Source organism: Balaenoptera physalus, assembly GCF_965194825.1.
Source record: "Balaenoptera physalus genome assembly, chromosome: 19".
Classification (NCBI taxonomy): domain Eukaryota; kingdom Metazoa; phylum Chordata; class Mammalia; order Artiodactyla; family Balaenopteridae; genus Balaenoptera; species Balaenoptera physalus.
The window spans coordinates 3,456,320-3,476,146 of record NC_138900.1 but is presented as its reverse complement, the minus strand read 5'-3'; the positions used below and the strand labels follow the sequence as shown (position 1 = coordinate 3,476,146).

At 46.2% G+C, this 19,827-nt stretch overlaps 1 protein-coding gene and 1 pseudogene across 10 annotated transcripts in view; both read right to left on the bottom strand.

Annotated features, from left to right (window-relative positions):
- The window catches only part of RDH13 (retinol dehydrogenase 13), a 29,027-nt gene extending 19,060 nt beyond the window's left edge, over positions 1 to 9,967 (bottom strand). For 4 of the 9 annotated variants that reach the window (XM_082436649.1, XM_082436650.1, XM_082436651.1 and 1 more), the window contains exons 1-3: positions 9,739 to 9,965; positions 5,966 to 6,084; positions 2,814 to 2,969 (exon numbers count right to left, since the gene is read on the bottom strand). In XM_082436649.1, the coding sequence (XP_082292775.1) occupies positions 2,814 to 2,969; positions 5,966 to 6,084; positions 9,739 to 9,803 (340 nt within the window). In that variant the 5' untranslated portion in view covers positions 9,804 to 9,965. Of the gene's footprint in view, positions 1 to 2,813; positions 2,970 to 5,965; positions 6,085 to 9,738 lie in introns of all 9 variants that reach the window. The other 5 variants (XR_014256538.1, XM_082436648.1, XM_082436646.1 and 2 more) reach the window with 3 other exon arrangements.
- Positions 9,968 to 12,236: 2,269 nt separating this feature from the next.
- LOC309649623 (claudin-6 pseudogene) lies at positions 12,237 to 18,978 on the bottom strand (annotated as a pseudogene). The gene is made up of 2 exons: positions 18,921 to 18,978; positions 12,237 to 13,663 (listed from the first exon to the last, which is right to left on the bottom strand). The product of its transcript is annotated as a claudin-6 pseudogene (transcript).
- Between the last annotated feature and the right edge of the window lie 849 nt (positions 18,979 to 19,827).

Genomic DNA, 19,827 nt, shown 5'->3' with positions numbered 1-19,827 from the left:
AAGCAGAAACAGACTCACAGGCCTAGAAAACAAACTTATGGTTACCAACGGAGAAGGGGGGGAGGGATAAATTAGGAGCTGGGGATTAAAATATACACATCACTATATATAAAATAGATAACCAACAAGGACCTACCTACTATATAGCACAGGGAACTATATTCAATATCTTGTAATAACTTATAATGGAAAAGAATCTAAAAAAGAATTTGTGTGTGTGTGTATGTGTGAGCATGTGTGTGTATATAACTGAATCACTTTGCTGTACACCTGAAACTACAAAAACACTGTAAATCAACTATATTTCAATAAAAATTAAAAAAATATACACACAGGAATACTCTGGCAGTCCAGGGGTTAGGACTCCATGCTTCTACTGCAGGGGGCACGGGTTCCATCCCTGGTCAGGGAACTAAGATCCCACATGCCACGCAGTGGCCAAAAAAAAGACCAAAAAAACAAAAAAACCACAAGCTAGCCACAAGAAAAGAAGGAAAAAATTCTGCCTGCAACGATCTCCAAGATAGAACCGGGGAGAAAAAGCAAGGGGCAGCACCAGGTATATAACAGGCTCCGCTTTGTACAAAAAAGCCAAGGGCAAGTGTATCCCCGTTTGCTTTATAAATGCATAAAGGACACACAAGACATGGAGCACTGAACACATCTGAGGACGGCATGCTGAGAGCTAATGGCAGGCGTGGCGGGAAGAGGTTTTGCTGTATCCCCATTTGCACTTTCTGAACGTTTAACCCTCCAAATGTTATTCCTGTTTGAAAAAAATAAATTCGTAAGTGGTTCTGAGACCATGTGGTGGGGAGCAAAAAGAGTGAGTCAGGCATCAATGTGACGGAAGTGCAGAGAAATGCCAGCCTGATCCCTGGATTTGCAAAAAGAAACACCCAGCAAAGAATGTGGGCGTTCCAGATTCTCTGCACTAACCCTTAGTTACCTATTGTCACGGCCGTGTCCCCCACCGGCCCGGGCGCTCCTCGGAAGCCGAGGCTGAATCTGACTCACGTCTGTGTCACCTGCATCACCCAAGAGCCAGAAGCCTCCGGAAATGTTGGCTGAATCAGTGTTTCTGCCCTTCTCCACCTGACTAACTCTTCCTCCCTCCTTGGCCTCTACTTCTTGTAGGATCCAAGGACATACAGGACTTAGTTTTCCTAGACAGCAGTCAGTTAACTTCTTCTGTAAAGGACCAGGTAGTAAATATTTCTGGCTTTGCAGGTGATATGGTCTGTCTCTACTAAACTCTGCCCTCCCAGGACTAAAGCAGCCACAGATAATACGTAAACCAATGGGCATGGCTGCATGCCAATAAAACTTTATGGAAACTAAAATCTGAATTCTGGGAACTCCCTGGTGGTCCAGTGGTTAGGGCTCTGCGCTTTCACTGCCAAGGGCGCGGGTTCCATCCCTGGTCCAGGAACTAAGATCCCACAAGCCAGGGCTTCCCTGGTGGCGCAGTGGTTAAGAATCCGCCTACCAATGCAGGGGATGCGGGTTCGAGCCCTGGTCCGGGAAGATCCCACATGCTGCAGAGCAACTAAGCCCGTGCGCTACAGCTACTGAGCCTGTGCTCTAGAGCCTGCGCTCTAAAGCCCACGAGCCACAACTACTGAGCCCACATGCCACAACTACTGAAGCCCACGTGCCTAGAGCCGTGCTCCACAACGAGAAGCCACCGCAATGAGAAGCCTGTGCACCGCAACAAAGAGTAGCCCCCGCTCGCCGCAACTAGAGAAAGCCTGCGTGCAGCAACGAAGACCCAACACAGCCAAAAATAAATAAATAAATAAATTTATTTATTTATTTATTTTTTTATTTTTTAAAAAAAGGAAATCCCAGGACTTCTCTGGTGGTGCAGTGGTTGGGAATCCGCCTGCCAATGCAGGAGACGCGGGTTCGATCCCTGGTCCGGGAAGATCCCACATACGGCGGAGCAACTAAGCCCGTGCGCCACAACTACTGAGCCTGCACTCTAGAGCCCGCGAGCCACAACTACTGAGCCCGCGTGCCACAACTACTGAGCCCGCGCACCTAGAGCCCGTGCTCTGCAACAAGAGAAGCCACCTCAATGAGAAACCTGAACACCACAACAAAGAGTAGCCCCCACTCACCGCCAACTGGAGAAAGCCTACGCCGCAACTGGAGAAAGCAGCAACGAAGACCCAACACAGCAAAAGATAAATAAATAAAATAAATTTATAAAAAAAAGAAAAGGAAGAGGGCTTCCCTGGTGGCACAGTGGTTGAGAATCTGCCTGCCAATGCAGGGGACACGGGTTCGAGCCCTGGTCTGGGAAGATCCCACGTGCCGCGGAGCAACTAGGCCCATGAGCCACAACTACTGAGCCTGCACGTCTGGAGCCTGTGCTCCGCAACAAGAGAGGCCGCGATAGTGAGAGGCCCGTGCACTGCAATGAAGAGTGGCCCCCGCTTGCCACAACTAGAGAAAACCCTTGCACAGAAATGAAGACCCAACACAGCAAAAAATAAATAAATAAATAAGTAAATTAAAAAAAAAAAAGAAGAAAGAAATCCCACAAGCCATGTGGCACAGCCAAAATAAAATAAAATCTGAATTCCATATAATGGTCACGTGTCATGAAATGTTATTCTTTTAATTTGCTTTCCCCCATGTAAACGTGAAAATGTCAGAAGAGAAAAAAATGTAAAATCTTTACCCAAAGGCCGAACGAAAACAGGTGGCGACCAATACCTGGCTCTAGGACCTGCCTGGTATAATTCCCTCCTCACAGCCTGGCCACCCAAGTCCTCGCCCCACAAGGCCAGCGTCATCCCTCTCACCTTCAATGATCTTCGCTGCAAACTCTCGGATGGACTTAAGGGAGGCCAAGTCCAGGTGCCGGGCGTTGACGTGGTGATTAAGGGTCTCCCCTCGAATCTCCTTGGCTGCCGCCTCACACTTCTCCAAGTCTCGACAGGCCAGAATGATGGTACCTCCTGGAAGAGCCAGACCAAAAAAAAAAAAAAACTTTTTAATGAAATTTTTTTTTTAATTTCCACTCCTGAAGCAACCTAAATGTCCATCAGCAGAGGAATGGATAAAGAAGATGTGGTACATATATACAATGGAATACTACTCGGCCATAAAAAGAACAAAATAATGCCACCTGCAGCAACATGGATGGGCCTAGAGACTGTCATACTGAGGGAACTAAGTCAGACGGAGAAAGACAAATATAAGATGATATCACTTATACGTGGAATCCAAAAAAGGGTACAAATGAAGTAATCTACATAACAGAAGTAGAGTCATGTATGTAGAAAACAAACTTATGGTTACCAGGGGATGGGGGGGATAAATTGGGAGATTGGGATTGACATATACACACTACTATATATAGAATAGATAACTAATTAAGAACCTGCTGTAAAGCACAGGGCGTTCTACTCAATACTCTGTAATGACCTATATGGGAAAAGAATCTAAAAAAAAAAAAAAAGAGTGGATATATGTATATGTATAACTGATTCACTTTGCTGTACACCTGAAACAACATTGTAAATCAACTATACTCCAATACAAATTTTTTAAAAATTAAAAAAAAAAGATCCACTCCTAAGTATAGATACCCAAGATAAATGAAAACATAAGTCCACACAAAAATGTGTACTCAAATGTACACAGCAGCACTATGCAGAAGAGCCAGATGTGGAAACAATCCAAATGTCCATCAAGGGATAAATGAATATTGCTGGGGAGGGATAAACTGGGAGTCTGGGATTGACATGTACACACTACTATACATAAAATAAATAACCAACAAGGACCTACTGTAGAGCACAGGGAACTCTACTCAATATTCTGTAACAACCTAAATGGGAAAAGAACTTGAAAAAGAACAGATACATGTATATGTATAACTGAATCACTTTGCTGTACACCTGAAACTAACACAACATTGTAAATCAACTATAGTCCAATATAAAATTTAAAAAAATTTTTTAATTAAAAAAAGAATTTTTTTAAGGGATGAATGAATAAGTGAAATGTGGTTTGTCCATCAGTGGAATATTAGCCACGAAAAGGAAGGAAATTCCAACGTATCTGCACCATGGATGCACCTCACGAACGTGATGCTCAGTGAAAGAAGCCAGACACAGAAGGACACAGAGCGCACGATTCATTTATCCGGAATGTCCAGAAGAGGCAAATCCATAGAAGGAAGATTAGTGGCTTCCTAGCTTTGGCGGAGAAGGGAAATTAGGGGATGATGGCTTAGAGGAGCCAGGTTTTGTTTTGGGGTGATGAAAAATGTTCTAAAATGGAAAGCGGTGACGGTTGCACAATTCTGTGAATATGCTAAAAAACATGGGCGTGTATACTTTAAATGTGTGAATTAAATCTTAATACAGCCTTTAAAAAGAAAACTTTTGGGGGACTTCCCTGGCGGTCCAGCAGGTTAAGGCTCCGTGCTTCCACTGTAGGGGGCGCAGGTTCCATCCCTGGCCGGGGAACTAAGTTCCCGCATGCCAGGGCGGCACAGCCAAAATTAAAAAAAAAAAAAAAAAGGAAAAAATTTAATTCTTTTAAACTTTTTTTTCAAATTAGAAAAGTGAGAAGAAACAGGGACTGAGAGGAGGATGGGCAGCAAGCACGCGGACCGCGTGGGTCTGCGGGCTCACCCTCCACAGCTGGGCCAGCTGCCTCCTGCACATCTGGCCCCCCCACCACACAGTCCAGAACGGACTCATCAAGTCCCGGATCTGTCTGTCCTCCCAGTGGCAGCCTGGCTCTCAAGGGACCACAGTGGGTGTGTTGGCCCAATTTCCCTTCTCACTTTTTTTTTTTCTTTAAATAAATTAGCTGTCTTATTTTTTGTTTTCATTTTTTAAATTTCTTTTTTTTAATTTATCTAGTTATTTATGTTTGGCTACACTGGGTCTTTGTTGCTGCGCGTGGGCTTTCTCTAATTGCGGCGAGCAGGGGCTACTCTTCATGGCGGTGCGCGGGCTTCTCATGGCGGTGGCTTCTCATGTTGCGGAGCACGGGCTCTAGGCGCATGGACTTCAGGAGTTGTGGCTCGCGGGCTTAGTGGCTCCGTGGCATGTGGGACCTTCCCAGACCAGGGCTCGAACCCACATCCCCTGCCTGTTGGCAGGCGGATTCTTCACCACTGCGCCACCAGGGAAGCCCCTCCCTTCTTGCTTTTTCCTGAAAGGAGCACCTGTCCCTCCCCTGGGGAAACCCCATGTGGCGTGGGGGGCAGGGGGGCTGCCCTCATGGCCCCCCACCGCTCTCATCTCAGGGGTGAACAGGCAGCTCAGGCCTGGCCAGTCCATCAGGGACCCATTCACCGGCCGCCTCGACTCGACCAGCCCAAGGAGCGCTTCCGGTCTCCCCAGCCCTCACCCTTGCCCTGCCCTGGCCTCCCCATCCCAGCCAAGGCAGCTTTGGTCTTCCAGCTGTTCAAACAAAACCCTTAACTCCTCCCTTTCTCGTGCCTGAGCCCACAGGAAACCCCACTGATTCCAAGTTCAAAAGACATCTGCATGTGCTGAGGAGGGCACTTCTCCTCCATAAGCCCAGCCTGACCATGAGAAAAACGTCAAACAGACCCAAATCAAAGGATGTTCTTTCCACAAAACGCCTGACCAGCAAGCTTGGGAGAGCCTGACCCCCAACCTCTGACCCAGGCCCTGACCCAGCCATTAGGACTGAGTCCAACTACAGTAGGAAAGGGCACAGCCGATGCAAAGAGAAAAACCCAAACCAGTAACTGCTGAGTGCCCACGGCCTCCTCTGAGACCCTGAACCTGCCCTTCCCTCTTCCAGAGACACGAGGCTTTGGGGCTTCAGCCGGCGTGAGTTTGTTTCTGCCACTTCCAACCAAAAGAATCAGATGCCTTAACATCCCCCGGGAAATCAAACCATCCACCGCCAGATCTCGCGCCCGAGCCTCAGGCAGAGAAGCAGGTGCCCACCGGGACTTCACCTCTTTTGGCCAGCTCCAAGGCGGTCTGTTTCCCGATGCCCGTGTTGGCGCCGGTCACAATGACGGTCTTCCCGGGAATGGTGGTCTTGCTGGGACAAGCCCCGCCAGCGACAAAGTCCCTGGAGGTAAAAAACGGCAGGTCAGTTCGGTCTGTCTGTCCTCTCTCACCACAGGTGCCCCTGACTGTTGTGATCTCAGGGAAATGACCTCTCTGAGCTTGTGTTCCCCCAAAGGAAAGATGGAAACGACATCGCCTAACTCCATGGGACCGGTGTCGTGGTACAGGTAAAGGACTCAGCATGGTCTGGTGTGGGGGAGCGTGCACAGCGAGACAATTGTCATTGTAGAAAGACCCCCCTGTATTCGCTTCCTGTGGCTGCTGTAACAGATCACCACAAGCTCAGTGGGTTAAAACCATGCAACGGTATTTCCTACAGTCTGCAGGTCAGAGTCCGAAATGGGTCTCACTGGGCTAAAATCGAGGTGTCGGCAGAGCTGTGTGCCTTCTGGAGGCTCCAGGGAGAACTGAGAATCGTCCCCACGCCTCTTCCAGACTCTACGGGCCGCCCGCATCCCTCGGCTCGTGGCCCCTTCCTTCTCCTTCAAAGTCGGCGGCACAGCATCTTCCAGTCCCTGACTCTGATGCTTCTGCCTCCCTCTTATAAGGACCGTTGTGATGATGTTGTGCCACCTGGATAACCCAGGTCATCTCCCATCTCAAGGTCCTTAACACGGTGACCTCTGACATCTGAGCCCGCGCTCCGCAACGAGAGACACCACCGCAATGAGAAGCCCACGGGCCACAACGAAGACCCCATGCAGCCAAAAATAAATATAAAAAAAATAAATTAATTAATGAAAAAAAGAAAACAATTAGTCTCTGGTGGCTGGTGGCCACCGTGTTGTACGTTGCCCTTCTCTTGTGTGGAGATGACATTGTTTATTTGGCCAGTTCCCTGTTGGTGACATTTGGTTGTTTCCAGTATTTAGCCTCTGGAATGTGGGCGTAGTAGCAGAATAAGGGCCCCCAACGATGTGCACGTCCTAATTCCCAGAACTTGTCAAAGGGGACTTTTCAAATGTCACAGGGGACCAGGGAAGTCCCCGAGGCTAATTTTTTAATTTAATTAAAAATAGGGCTTCCCTGGTGGCGCAGTGGTTGAGAACCTGCCTGCCAATGCAGGGGATGCGGGTTCGAGCCCTGGTCTGGGAAGATCCCACATGCCGCGGAGCAACTCGGCCCGTGAGCCACAATTACTGAGCCTGCGCGTCTGGAGCCTGTGCTCGGCAACGAGAGGCCGCGATAGTGAGAGGCCCGCGCACCGCGATGAAGAGTGGCCCCTGCTTGCCACAGCTAGAGAAAGCCCTCGCACAGAAACGAAGACCCAACACAGCCATATATACATACATACATAAAAAGAATGTAAGCAGACAAGAATAGCATTTAAAAAATAAAAAAAATAAAATAAAAAAATAAATAGTCTAAACTAACACAACATAATAAAGCAACCATACTCCAATAAAAATTAAAAAAAAAAAAAAGTCATACTTTCCCCCCTAGGGCATTCAGTTTTCTTTTATTCTTCCCATGCTGGCACTTTTTTATTTTTAAGCTTTTTCAGAACTGAAAGACATCAGCATGAATTAAAAATAAAAACAGCAGCCAAGGGACTTCCCTGGTGGCGCAGTGGTTAAGAATCTGCCTGCCAATGCAGGGGACACGGGTTCAACCCCTGGTCCAGGAAGATCCCACATGCTGTGGAACAACTAAGCCCGTGCGCCACAACTACTGAGCCTGTGTTCTAGGGCCCGCGAGCCACAACTACTGAGCCCACGTGCCACAACTACCGAAGCCCGCACGCCTAGAGCCCGTGCTCCGCAACAAGAGAAGCCACCGCAATGAGAAGCCCGCGCACTGCAACTAAGAGTAGCCCCCGCCCGCTGCAACTAGAGAAAGCGCACGCGCAGCAATGAAGACCCAACGCAGCCAAAAATGAAAAATAAGAATAGATAAATAAATTTATAAAAAAAAAAAAAACAGCAGCCGATGATTTTTTTTTTTTTTTTTTTTTTGGCCACGTCACTCACACGGCTCGCAGGGTCTTAGATCCCCGACCAAGGACCGGGCCCTCCGCACGGAAAGTGCCGAGTCCTCACCACTGGACCGCCAGGGAAGTCCCTGATGAATTTTATTATAAGGAAAAATTATTTCCATTTTCTAGAGCTTTCCAAAAAAGGTAGTTAATATTTACAAAGCAGCTGTTTAATGATTATAAATAACAAGGTATCAGCCAGCTAAACAAAAAAGACTTTATCAGATCAGGAGGAACAAGTTCAAAATGAAGCCTCATCATAGAGCAGATAAACAAACCCAAAGGTATTTATCCAAAGAGATTTAGAGTATATATCCTTGATTGCCTTAAGGGGGAAAAAAAAAGGTATTTCAATAGTGCAATCACTTTCTGGCCTAACGCCCAGCTAATCACTTGTGTAACTGCAGTAATATTACATATTGCTAATCCTGAACACGTAACATGAGATCTACCCTCTTAACAAATTTTTAAGTGTACAATACAATACAATATTGTTACTACAAGCATAACATGGTCATACTTTTAAGTGCTCAGTAGTCACACGGGGACTTCCTTGGTGGCACAGTGGTTAAGAATCCGTCTGCCAATGCAGGGGACACGGGTTCAAGCCCTGGTCAGGGAAGATCCCACATGCCACGGAGCAACTAAGCCTGTGAACCACAACTACTGAGCCTGCGCTCTAGAGCCCGCGAGCCACAACTACTGGGCCCGCGTGCCACAACTACTGAAGCCCGTGTGCCTAGAGCCCGTGCTCCACAACATGAGAAGCCCTCGCACCACAACGAAGAGTAGCCCCCACTCGCCGCAACTAGAGAAAGTCTGTGTGCAGCAAAGAAGACCCAACGCAGCCAAAAATAAATAAATAAATAAAAAATAGTCGCACGGTATGGCTCATAATGGACAGGGCAAATGTAAAACAATTCAATGATCACAGGAAGTTCTACTGAATGGTGCTCCTATAGAATATTTGGTAGCAGTTTTTTGGTTTGGGGGGATTTTTATATTGTAGTTGATATACAATATTATATAAGGTACAGGTGTACAATATAGTGATTTACAATTTTTAAAGGTTATATTCCATTTATAACCTATTCCATTTATAACATTATAAAATATATGCTATATTCCCCGGGTTGTGCAATATATCCTTGTAGCTTATTTTACACCTAATAGTTTTTACTTCTTAGTCCCGTTTTGTCTTGTTTTTATTAAACGAATTAGCCTACGAAAGAGAAGAAAGAACTACAGTATGTCTATATACCACGCAATACGATCTTTTCACTTACTGACTTGGACAATTTTAATTTGTTTCTCTAATTCCGGACAACGGGAGCTTAGGTGGTATATACTTTCCTTGCATCTGGGCCAGGACTTGACATATGGGAAGTGCTCAGTAAGTGTCCGCTGAATGAATTAATTAATCCATTAAAAGTCCAGAAGCAACTAGACCAAAATGTTTACCAGGGCCCGGATCCGCCCCTTTCTCTGGGTGACCTTGGGCCGTGACCTGCCCTCTCGGGGACCAGACTTGCCCCCGCATTCTCTGCGAGCACTGCTGGACGGGTGAGCTGGAGGACTCCTGGGTGGGCCAGGAGTTGGCGATTTCCACTCGGCTTTCCCTCCCTCCTCCTTGCCCACCGGCCAGCCGTTACCGCGCCTAGGGGACCCGCACGTACTCACTTGAGCAGCACGGCGCCACCCACCGCCGTGCCCAGCACGGACAGAGGCAGAATGTAGCGATTCATACCGGGCCGGAGCGGCGGGGCGGGGGGTGGGGGTTTCCACTGCAGCCGCCCGCAGACCCGCGCCCGGGGTCGGTCCTAGGAGCGCGCTGCCTGGGATTCACGTGGGGAAGTGCAAGCCCGGCTGGAACCCTCGGCTTCCGGAAACGAGTGGGGCGGAACTTCCGGGGGAGGGACCTATGGAGAGGGGCCGTGAGCGTAGGTTTCCGGAGCCGGGGGCGAGGCCGTGACTTCGGGGGCGGGGCCTACGCGCGGTTCCAATAACGTCACACTCGCACAGCTGCTGGAGGGACCCCACGGTCCCAATCCTGCAGCTGCTGCTTTCAGACTTACGTCCTCTGTGTCTTTCAAATGTATCAGCTTGTTTCCTCTTCTAAAAATATGTTCCTTACAAAGTACTATGTATAAAATAAGCTACAAGGATATACTGTACAGCACAGGGACTATAGCCAATATTTTATAAAAACTGTAAACGGAATATAATCTATAAAAATTTTGAATCACTATGTTGTACACCTGAAACTAATATAATATTGTAAATCAACTATACTGCAATAAAAATAAATAAGGAACATAAATATATGTGTTCCTCGTTGACTTTCTGGGACAATTTGATAATTTCAATGCTCAGAATCCAAGACCTACTAGCCTGGGAGGTTCCCAAACTCCTGGGTCCTGAGGCAGGAGGACATGGGGGCATACACTCTGGGTCTGAAGGAGGAGGGGCTGGGAGCCTGGACCCCTGGGTCTGAGGGAGGGGAGGCTGGGGGTCTCTACCCCTGGGTCTGAGGGGGGAAGGGCTAGGGACCGGGACTCCTGGGCCTGAGGAGAGGCTCACCCTAATTCAAAACGATCTCATCTTAATTAATTACATCTGCAAATACCCTATTTCCGAATAATGTCACATTCTGTGGTCTACTACAGGTTAGGATTTCAACATATGAATTTGTGGGGGGAGAGGGGCGAGGCAATTCAACCCATCCCACTTATAATACCCAAAAGTTGGAAGCAACCCAATTTTGTAATTGATATGTCCATCGACAGCTGAAGGAATAAGTTATTCATAATAACTTCATACAATGTACTCAATAAAAAGGAATGAGGACTTCCCTGATGGTCTAGTGGTTAAGACTCCAAGCTCCCAATGCAGGGGGCATGGGTTCAAACCCTGGTCGGCAAAGATGCCACATGCCCTGTGGTGCGGGCCCCTACCCCCCCCAAACAAGGAATGAACTACTGGTATTTACACAATATGTATGATTCCAGTTACATGACAATCTAGGAAAAACAAAACTACAGTGAGAGAATGAAGATCAGTGGTTACCAAGGTCAGAGGGGGTGGGGTAAGTGATTACTGCAAAGGGAAATTCTGGGGGGTTTGGAAAGGGGGGTTTGATATTTGTCAAATCTCAGCAGCACGTTCACTTAAAAATAGTGAATTTTATTGCATGTAAATTATAGTGCAATAAAGCTGAAAAAAAACACTGAAAAGATTTGCATAATTTTGTTTTGGAAATTATTTGACCCCAAGTAACTCATTTGATTTATGATTGGATCAGGTTTGTCAACAATCCACAGGCATACTTCAGAATACTTACGAAATGACAAATATCTGACCGATAAATTGTTTCCACATGTCCCAAGAGGTTTTTTTTTTTTTTTTAGCAAGACAAAACATGCTTATTTAGTTAAAACTGGTGAGTGGGGGCAGGACATGGCAGAAGTGTACAGAGCTGGAGATGAGAGGGTCAGGGGTCAGCACAGCACTCAGGATGGAGGATCCAGAAGTCTTGGAGGTGGGCAGTTCTTTGGTAACTTATCACCCACTTTCCTCGGAGCTACATGAGGCTCAAGAGCCCCAGGGGGTTCCAGAGTTCTGACCAGGAAGGGAAGGCTTGTCCCAACAAGTCTCGGGAGGCCCTGCCCCCAGCAACAGCAGGAGCTCTTGGGGACAGGATGAAAGCACCTGGACAGCAAGCTCCAGGTTGGTCTCTAAGATGGGGATGTCCAGGGTGGAGAAAATCTAGAAACTCTGAAGCATCACCTCTTGGCTCCATCATCCACAGATGAGGAACACCAGTAGCAGAGCCCAAGTGGGTTATCAAATGGATTAACCACACACACACACACTTGGCAAAATAAAAAGCAAAAACAAGAGACAAAAACAACCCCAAAGCTGTCATGAATCACCATCTCATAGAGAACAAACAAGTGGCTGCCAGTGGGGGGGTGGGAGCAATATAGGGGTGAGCGAGTGGGATAGCTGCTGGGTGTTAGCTACAGGGATGTATTTATTGTACAACATGGGGAATATAGCCAATATTTTGTAATAACTGTAAATGCAGTGGAGCCTTTAAAAATTGTATTTAAAAAATTGTATAGGGACTTCCCTGGTTAAGTGGTTAAGAATCCACCTGCCAATACAAGGGACATGCGTTTGATCCCTGCTCCGGGAAGATCCCACATGCCGCGGAGCAACTAAACCCGTGCACCACAACTACTGAGCCTGCGCTCTAGAGCCTGCGAGCCACAACTACTGAGCCCGTGTGCCACAACTACTGAAGCCAGCACGCCTAGAGCCCATGCTCTGCAACAAGAGAAGCCACTGCAATGAGAAGCCCGCACACCGCAACAAAGAGTAGCCCCTGCTCGCCCCAACTAAAGAAAGCCCATGCCCAGCAACGGAGACCCATCGCAGCCAAAAATAAATAAATTTATTTTTTTCAAATTGTATAAAAAATACATAAATAAAATGGATGCAGCTAGAGATTACCATACTAAGTGAAGTAAGTCAGAAAGAGAAAGGCAAATACCATATGCTATCACTTAATATATGTGGAATCTAAAATATGACACGAATGAACCTATCTACGAAATAGAAACAGAATCAGGGACGTAGAGAACAGACTGGTGGTTGCCAAGGGGGAAGGGGTTGGGGGAAGGATGGAGTGGGAGTTTGGGGTTAGCAGATGTAAGCTTTTATATATAGAATGGATAAACAACAAGGTCCTACGGTATAGCACAGGGAACTATATTCAATATCCTATAATAAACCATAATGGAAAAGAATATATTAAAAAAAGAATGTATATATGTGTGTGTATGTGTGTGTGTGTGTGTGTGTATAGATGAATCACTTTGCTATACAGCAGAAATTAACACAACATTGTAAATCAACTATACTTCAATTTAAAATTTTTTAAATAAAATTAAATAAATTTTAAAAATAAATCAAATTAATTTTTTTAAAAAATCACCATCTCTGTGGCTCCAGCTCAGAGAGTTAGGCCCCACTGTCGTGGGAGCCCCTGCTCCCCTACCCAAATTGACACACTTCTTAGTGGGGTACTTGGGGGGACTGCGAGAGGAGGTATGTGGGGCAGATGCCAAGTATCAGGCCATGTAATGGCTGGAGCCCCGGGACTCCCCCGCCCAGAGGGGCAGATGCAGCATGGCAGCCCCCCACCCAGCAACAAGAGGCTGCCCAGCCCAGACAGAGGGAGGCTCCCAGCTCCTGCTTTGGGGCCTCAGCCATCGGGGAGCGGTGCAGAAGTCCTGGATGATGGTGTGGGCTCTCCAGTATATGGGGATCAGGGTCACGACCCCTGAGACGACAAAGATGATCCCGGAGGTTAGCACCAAATGGACCTTCGAGTCCTTGTTCTCCAAACAGGCGGTGCACCTGGCCCCGGCAAGGTAGACCAGCAGACTGAGCAGGGCCACAAGGAGGGTGATGATGCAGAGGGCTCAAGAAGCCTGCAGGTCCTGGGGCAGCAGTGTCAGCAGTGAGTCATATAATCCCTCCTGGACACAGGAAACACAACAGGGCACCCAAAGGGAAAGCAACAGCCAGGATCCAGGATCTGTGATTGGAGACTCAGCCTAAGAGTGAGGGAAGACTTCCCAGAGGAGGGGAAAACAAAATAGGGTTTTGAAGGATGAGTAGGAGTTCTTCAAGTGGGCTGAGTGGAGAGGGACAACTAGACAGGTATAATAGCATATGCAAAGCCTAGGAGTCTTGAGGCAGGTTGCTTGGGATGGTAGAAGGTTGGCTTGAAAGGGTGGGCAGCTGGCAAGAGATGTGTCTGAAGAAAAGATAATTTAAAAAACAAGCAATAATACCAGCTACTGTTTATTAAGTACCTAGTACATGCCAAATATTTAATCTGCATAACAAAGCAGAGAATAGGTTTGCTGCTGGGGATGTAGAAAGTGTGGCTGGGTCTGGCGAACCATTTCTCCCCTTCCTGAGATTATGAGAACTCAGAGCTCCTGGGATATTAGTGGGCAAGACCTGGGAAAGGGGAAGGTTCCACAGAGGCTGTACAGAACCCCAGGCATGGATCTAGACAGATCTTGTTTCAAATTCCTGCCCCACCTCTTCTTAGGTGTGTACTTTGAGCAGTGACTTCCCCTCTGTCAACTTCTGTCTCCTCTTACCCACAAAAATGACAGTTAGTATCCTTCATATGTAAAGAGCTCTTATGAATCAATAAAAAACAATTCTTACCCCCAACAGGGAGAGAGGGGAGCATAGGCAAAGAATATGAGCATTAATTTGCAAAGAAAGAAAGTCAACAAGCACATGAAACTACTCAGGCTTACAGGGAATCAAAGAAATGCTCATTAGGATAATAAGATAATATTTTTCACCTGTCATAGTGGCAGGATAGAAGCAATGATAATACCCAGTGTTGGCAAGGATGTGGTAAAACAGGTATACATACCTACTGGTAGAAGTGTCAATTAGAACAGCCTTCTTAAAAGGCCATTCAGTATTACATGGCAAAACCATTGGTGCCAATCTTTTTTTTTTTTTTAAACATTTATTTATTTATTATTTTTGGCTGCATTGGGTCTTTGTTGCTTCACGTGGGCTTTCTCTAGTTGAGGTGAGCAGGAGTTACTCTTCGTCGCGTTGCATGGGCTTCTCACTACGGTGGTTTCTCTTGTTGCAGAGCACGGGCTCTAGGCACATGGACTTCAGTAGTTGTGGCATGTGGGCTAAGTAGTTGTGCATCGCAGGCTCTAGAGCGCAGGCTCAGTAGTTGTGGCACACGGGCTTCGTTGCTCCCTGGCATGTGGGATCTTCCTGGCCCAGGGCTCGAACCTGTGTCCCCTGCATTGGCAGGGGGATTCTTAACCACTGTGCCCCCAGGGAAGTCCCATCAGTGCCAATCTTTGACCCAGCCATTCCCCTTGGAAGAATTTATGCTAAGAGAATAATTGGTCATTGGGAAAGAAACATAGGAAAATGTTCCTCACAGCCCTGTTTCTCTGTAATAGCGAGACACTGGCACAAATAAAAAGCAACATCTATGTCTGTCAGTAGGAGAATGGTCCTACTCTCTCCTATTCCCTACAGTCCTTCTAAAAAATTGTTTAATGAGCACATACTGTGTCCCAGGCATTGAACTGGAATACACAGGGAATTTAGCAACAAGTCAGACAAGTTCCCTTCCCTCACAGATCTCCTGACACTGACAGTAAAAGTTAATTCATCTGTACGTGTTCCTGGATAGACTGTCTACAGCTTTATGAGGCTCAAAAATATTTAAGAACATCCTGAGTTCCTTCGTTAAATACCAACATGGGCGGGAGGGAAAAAGCAGGCTGATTCTCTTTTTTAACCTTATATATTAATGTGCATATTTTTAGAGTAAAAAAAACTATAATATTCTGCATGGGGTCTCTGCCAGGCAGGATAATGGGTGATTTTATTGTTTTTTGCTTTTTGTTCATCTGCATTTTCTCATCTGAATAAGGTTTATTCCTTATTCAGGTGAAACCATCCATAAGAAGGAGTGGAGGGCAGAGGTTAAAAGCACAGGTACTGCAACCCAAGTGTCCATTGATGGATGAATGGACAAACAAAACGTGATATATACATGCAGTGCAATATTATTCAGCCTTAAAAGGGAGGGACATTCTAACACAGGCTGCAACATGGATGAACCTTGAGGACATTATGCTAAGTGAAATAAGCCAGTCACAGAAAGACAAATACTGTATGATTCCACTTATATGAGGTCCCTAGAGTTGTCAAAGTCATAGAGACAGAAAGTAGAATAGTGGTTGCCCAGGGCCTGGGTTGAGGGAGAAATGGGGAGATGCTTTTTAATGGGGACAGAGTTTCAGTTTTGCAAGACAAAAAAAGTTCTGGAGATGGATGGTGGTGATGGATGCACAAGGTGAATGCATTTAGTGCCATAAAACTGGACCTTAAAAATGGTTAAAATGGTAAATTTTTTAAAAATTCATTTATTATTTTATTTTATTTTATTTTGGTCACATCAAGTGGCATGTGGGATCTTAGTTCCCCGACCAGGGATCCAACTCGTGTCCCATACAACGGAAATGCAGAGTCTTAACCACTGAACCACCAGGGAAGTCCCCTAAAATGGTAAATTTTATGGCATGTGTAGTTTACCACAATTAAAAATAAGGGAATTTTTTAAAAATAAAAAGTACGAAAAAAAATAAAATAAAATAAAATAAAATAAAATAAAATAAAAAATAAGAAGTACGGACGCTGACTCTCTCAACCTCGAATAAAGCATCCCCCTCTGAGCCTTTTTCTTCTCTTTTATAAACTGGTCTCCTAATATCATCTACCTCTAGGGCAGGAGTTAACAAATATTTTCCGCAAAGGACCAGATAGCAAATAATTTCAGCTTTTGGGGTCATCTGGTCCCTGTTGCAACTACTCTGCCATTACAGCAGGAAAGCAGCTGCAGACAGTATACAAACAAATGAGCAGAGCTGTGTTCCAATAAAACTTTATTTACAAAAACAAGTGGTGGGGGATTTCCCTGGAAGCACAGTGGTTAAGAATCCGCCTGCCAATGCAGGGGACACGGGTTCGAGCCCTGGTCTGGGAAGACCCCACATGCCGTGAAGCAACTAAGCCTGTGCACCACAACTACTGAGCCTGCGCTCTAGAGCCAGCGAGCCACAACTACTGAGCCCACGTGCCACAACTACTGAAGCCCGTGCGCCTAGAGCCCGTGCTCCACAACAAGAGAAGCCACCGCAATGAGAAGCCCGCATACTGCAAGGAAGAGTAGCCCCCACTTGCTGCAACTAGAGAAACCCACTCACAGCACCAAAGACCCAATGCAGCCAAAAATAAATAAATAAAATAAATAAACTTATATAAAAAAAAAAAAAAAAACCAGTGGTGGGCCACAGTTTGCTGGCCCCTGTCACAAAGTTTGGAAGGATGACAGAAAGTAATTCATGACAAAAATCTAACCCACAGTAAATGCCAGAGCATTGATGGCTGTAATGTTGTTACTGTAAACAGAACAATGCATCCAAATTCCTTCCTCTGAGGACCTCCTACGTGATTCCCATATGCACCCAAGGTGTTTAGAATATCTCTTCGGGCTACCAGGTAAGCCATGCATCCCTTTATCATTGTTGAAGTCGTTAATAAATTCCTGATAAACGTTGCTTGCTGTTCCAGGTACTGAGGGGACTCTTCCCCCATCAGAGGGCTTATCATACCCAAGTCATTCTCTCGCGCTCTCTCTCTCTCTCTCTCTCTCTCTCTCTCTCTCTCTCTCTCTCTCGCTCTCTCGCTCTCTCGCTCTCTCTCCATGCATTTTCAGAGCCCTTATCTGACATGTAAGAAACACGTTTCTCTACCTTGAAGCTACCATGCTGGACAGACCACATAGAGAAAAGGTCAGATGGTGGAGAAGCCCTAGTTGGTCCATGCTCTAGCCGTTTGAGCCTTTCCAGCCAAGACACTGCCCCAGCTTCCAAACCATCCCCGTTGTCACCATGTAGAGCAGAGATATGTCGCCTCCACCAAGCCCTGTGCAGATGGCAGGTTCGTGAGCAAACTAAATGTGGCCCTTGTCTGAAGCCACTAGGTCTTGGAATGATTTGTCACATGACCTTAGTAACTGGAAAAATTGATTCTTTGTTTGTTTGTTTCTTTGTTTAGTACAGGTGCTGAGTGCAGCACTTTCATGCTCCGTAACTGGGAGGAAGGGAAGGCAAAAGGGAGGAGGAGCAGAGTGTAGACGGGAGGGAAGGGTGGTGAGAAGGAAGGAAGACAGGAAAGGAAAGACTTAGTGAGTTTGCCTGGAGTAAGGCAGGCACCATACAAATAGCTGACCTCTTGGCTAGGATGGGGTGATGGGGAGTCTGGGAGTTTGTGAGAGGCAGAGGGCCCCACTGTAAGAAGGCTGGGCAAGTTTCCTGCAGGATGTGGTGTTGATCACAGTGACACAAACAGAAAGGATTTCCTCAGGCCAGAAAGGATGCTCCGGACTGTGGGATCAGCTTAAGGAAAAGGTAGCACACGGGTATGTGCGGACATTGTGGGAGTGTAAGGTGTGGATGGGGTGGAAGGAATGAGGCTGGAGTGGTTGGAAGGTGGAGCCAGATTATGGCTCAAATGCCAGGCTGAGAAGCCTGGCTTTAATTCAGAGGATACTGGAGACCCATGAAAGAGTAATGAGCCATGGAAGGTCATGAGCAGATCTATGTTTTAGGAATTTTGTTTCCAGGTGAGATGCAGAATACGGACTGGAGAGGGACATAAGGGATGTAGGAAGAGCAGCATTCAGGACCCATTAGGGAAAGTTGACTAGTTGTTCCCCAAACATACATTCTTCCTTTCTTGCTCATGATACTAGAGCCACTGGTGTATAGCTGGGCACATGAGCACCTAGAACAAAGAATCATTTCCCAGCCTCCTCTGCACCTAGCTGTGGCCATGTGTCTAAGTTCTGACTTAGACGAGATGTGAGCAAAAAGGACATGTGTACTCAAAATGAAAAGACACTTGCCCCTTTTCTTCCTTTCTTCTGGCTGCAAGGCAGATCTGATGGCAGGACCTGAGGCAGCCATTTTGGACCATGAGGTGGAAGCCCTATTTTGCCAGAGTAATGAGATGGAAAGAGCCTGGGTCCCTGATGATTATGGAGCTGCCAAATGGGCCCTGGATCAACTGCAATAAATAAGCTTCAACCCGATTTAAGCCAGTAGTAGTCCAGGTCTTTCTGTTAGAGCAGCGATCCCATCTCAGAAAATAGCAACTCCAGTCTTCCCATTGCCTAGAGCAAAACATGGAGTCATGCTTATCTCCTCTTTTTCTCTCAATACCTGCCAGCTCTTCCTTCAAAGTATATCCAAAAATCTGACCACGTCTCAGCATGTCCATTGCTACCATCTCTCACTGGATTAGTATGAAAGCCTCCTAGCTGGTCTCCCTGCTTCCCCCTGTTCTCCACACAGAAATTAGGGAATCCTTTTGAAACTTAACTCAATTGCCATTGGGGAACCATCCTGGTCATAATCGATTCAGGCAGGAAGCATCCGTAGATGCCAAAACAAATGAGTTAAAGTTTCATGACACACAGGATATTGACATAGTCTCAAAGTAGCTCTCCACAAGATACTTATTAATTACAAAGGAAAAAATGGACAGAAACCCGGCAGAGGTTTTTCTCTGTATGCTTTTGCAACTTTTCTACAAGTCTGAAATTATTTCAACACTGGACCAATACAACATAGACGCATGGCTGATTCACTTTGTTATAAAGCAGAAACTAACACACCATTGGAGAGCAATTATACTCCAATAAAGATGTTAAAAAAAAAAAATAGATGAACCTCAAAAACACTATGAGGTCACATATTGTATGATTCCATTTATAGGCAATGTCCAGAACAGGCAAATCCACAGAGACAGAAGGCAAATGGTGGTTTTCAGGGGCTGTGGGGAGGAAGGAATGGGGAGTGACTTCTAATGGGTATGGACTTTATTTGGGGAGGGTGAGAATGTTTGGGAATTAGATGGATATGATGGTTGCATAACATTGTCAGTGTACTAAGTGCTATTCAGTTGTTCAATTTAAGATAGTTAATTTCAGGGACTTCCCTGGCGGTCCAGTGGTTAAGACTTCGCCTTCCAATGCAGTGGGTGCGGGTCCGATCCCTGATCGCGGAGCTAGGATCCCACATGCCTTGCGGCCAAAAAAACCAAAACATAAAACAGAAGGCATATTGT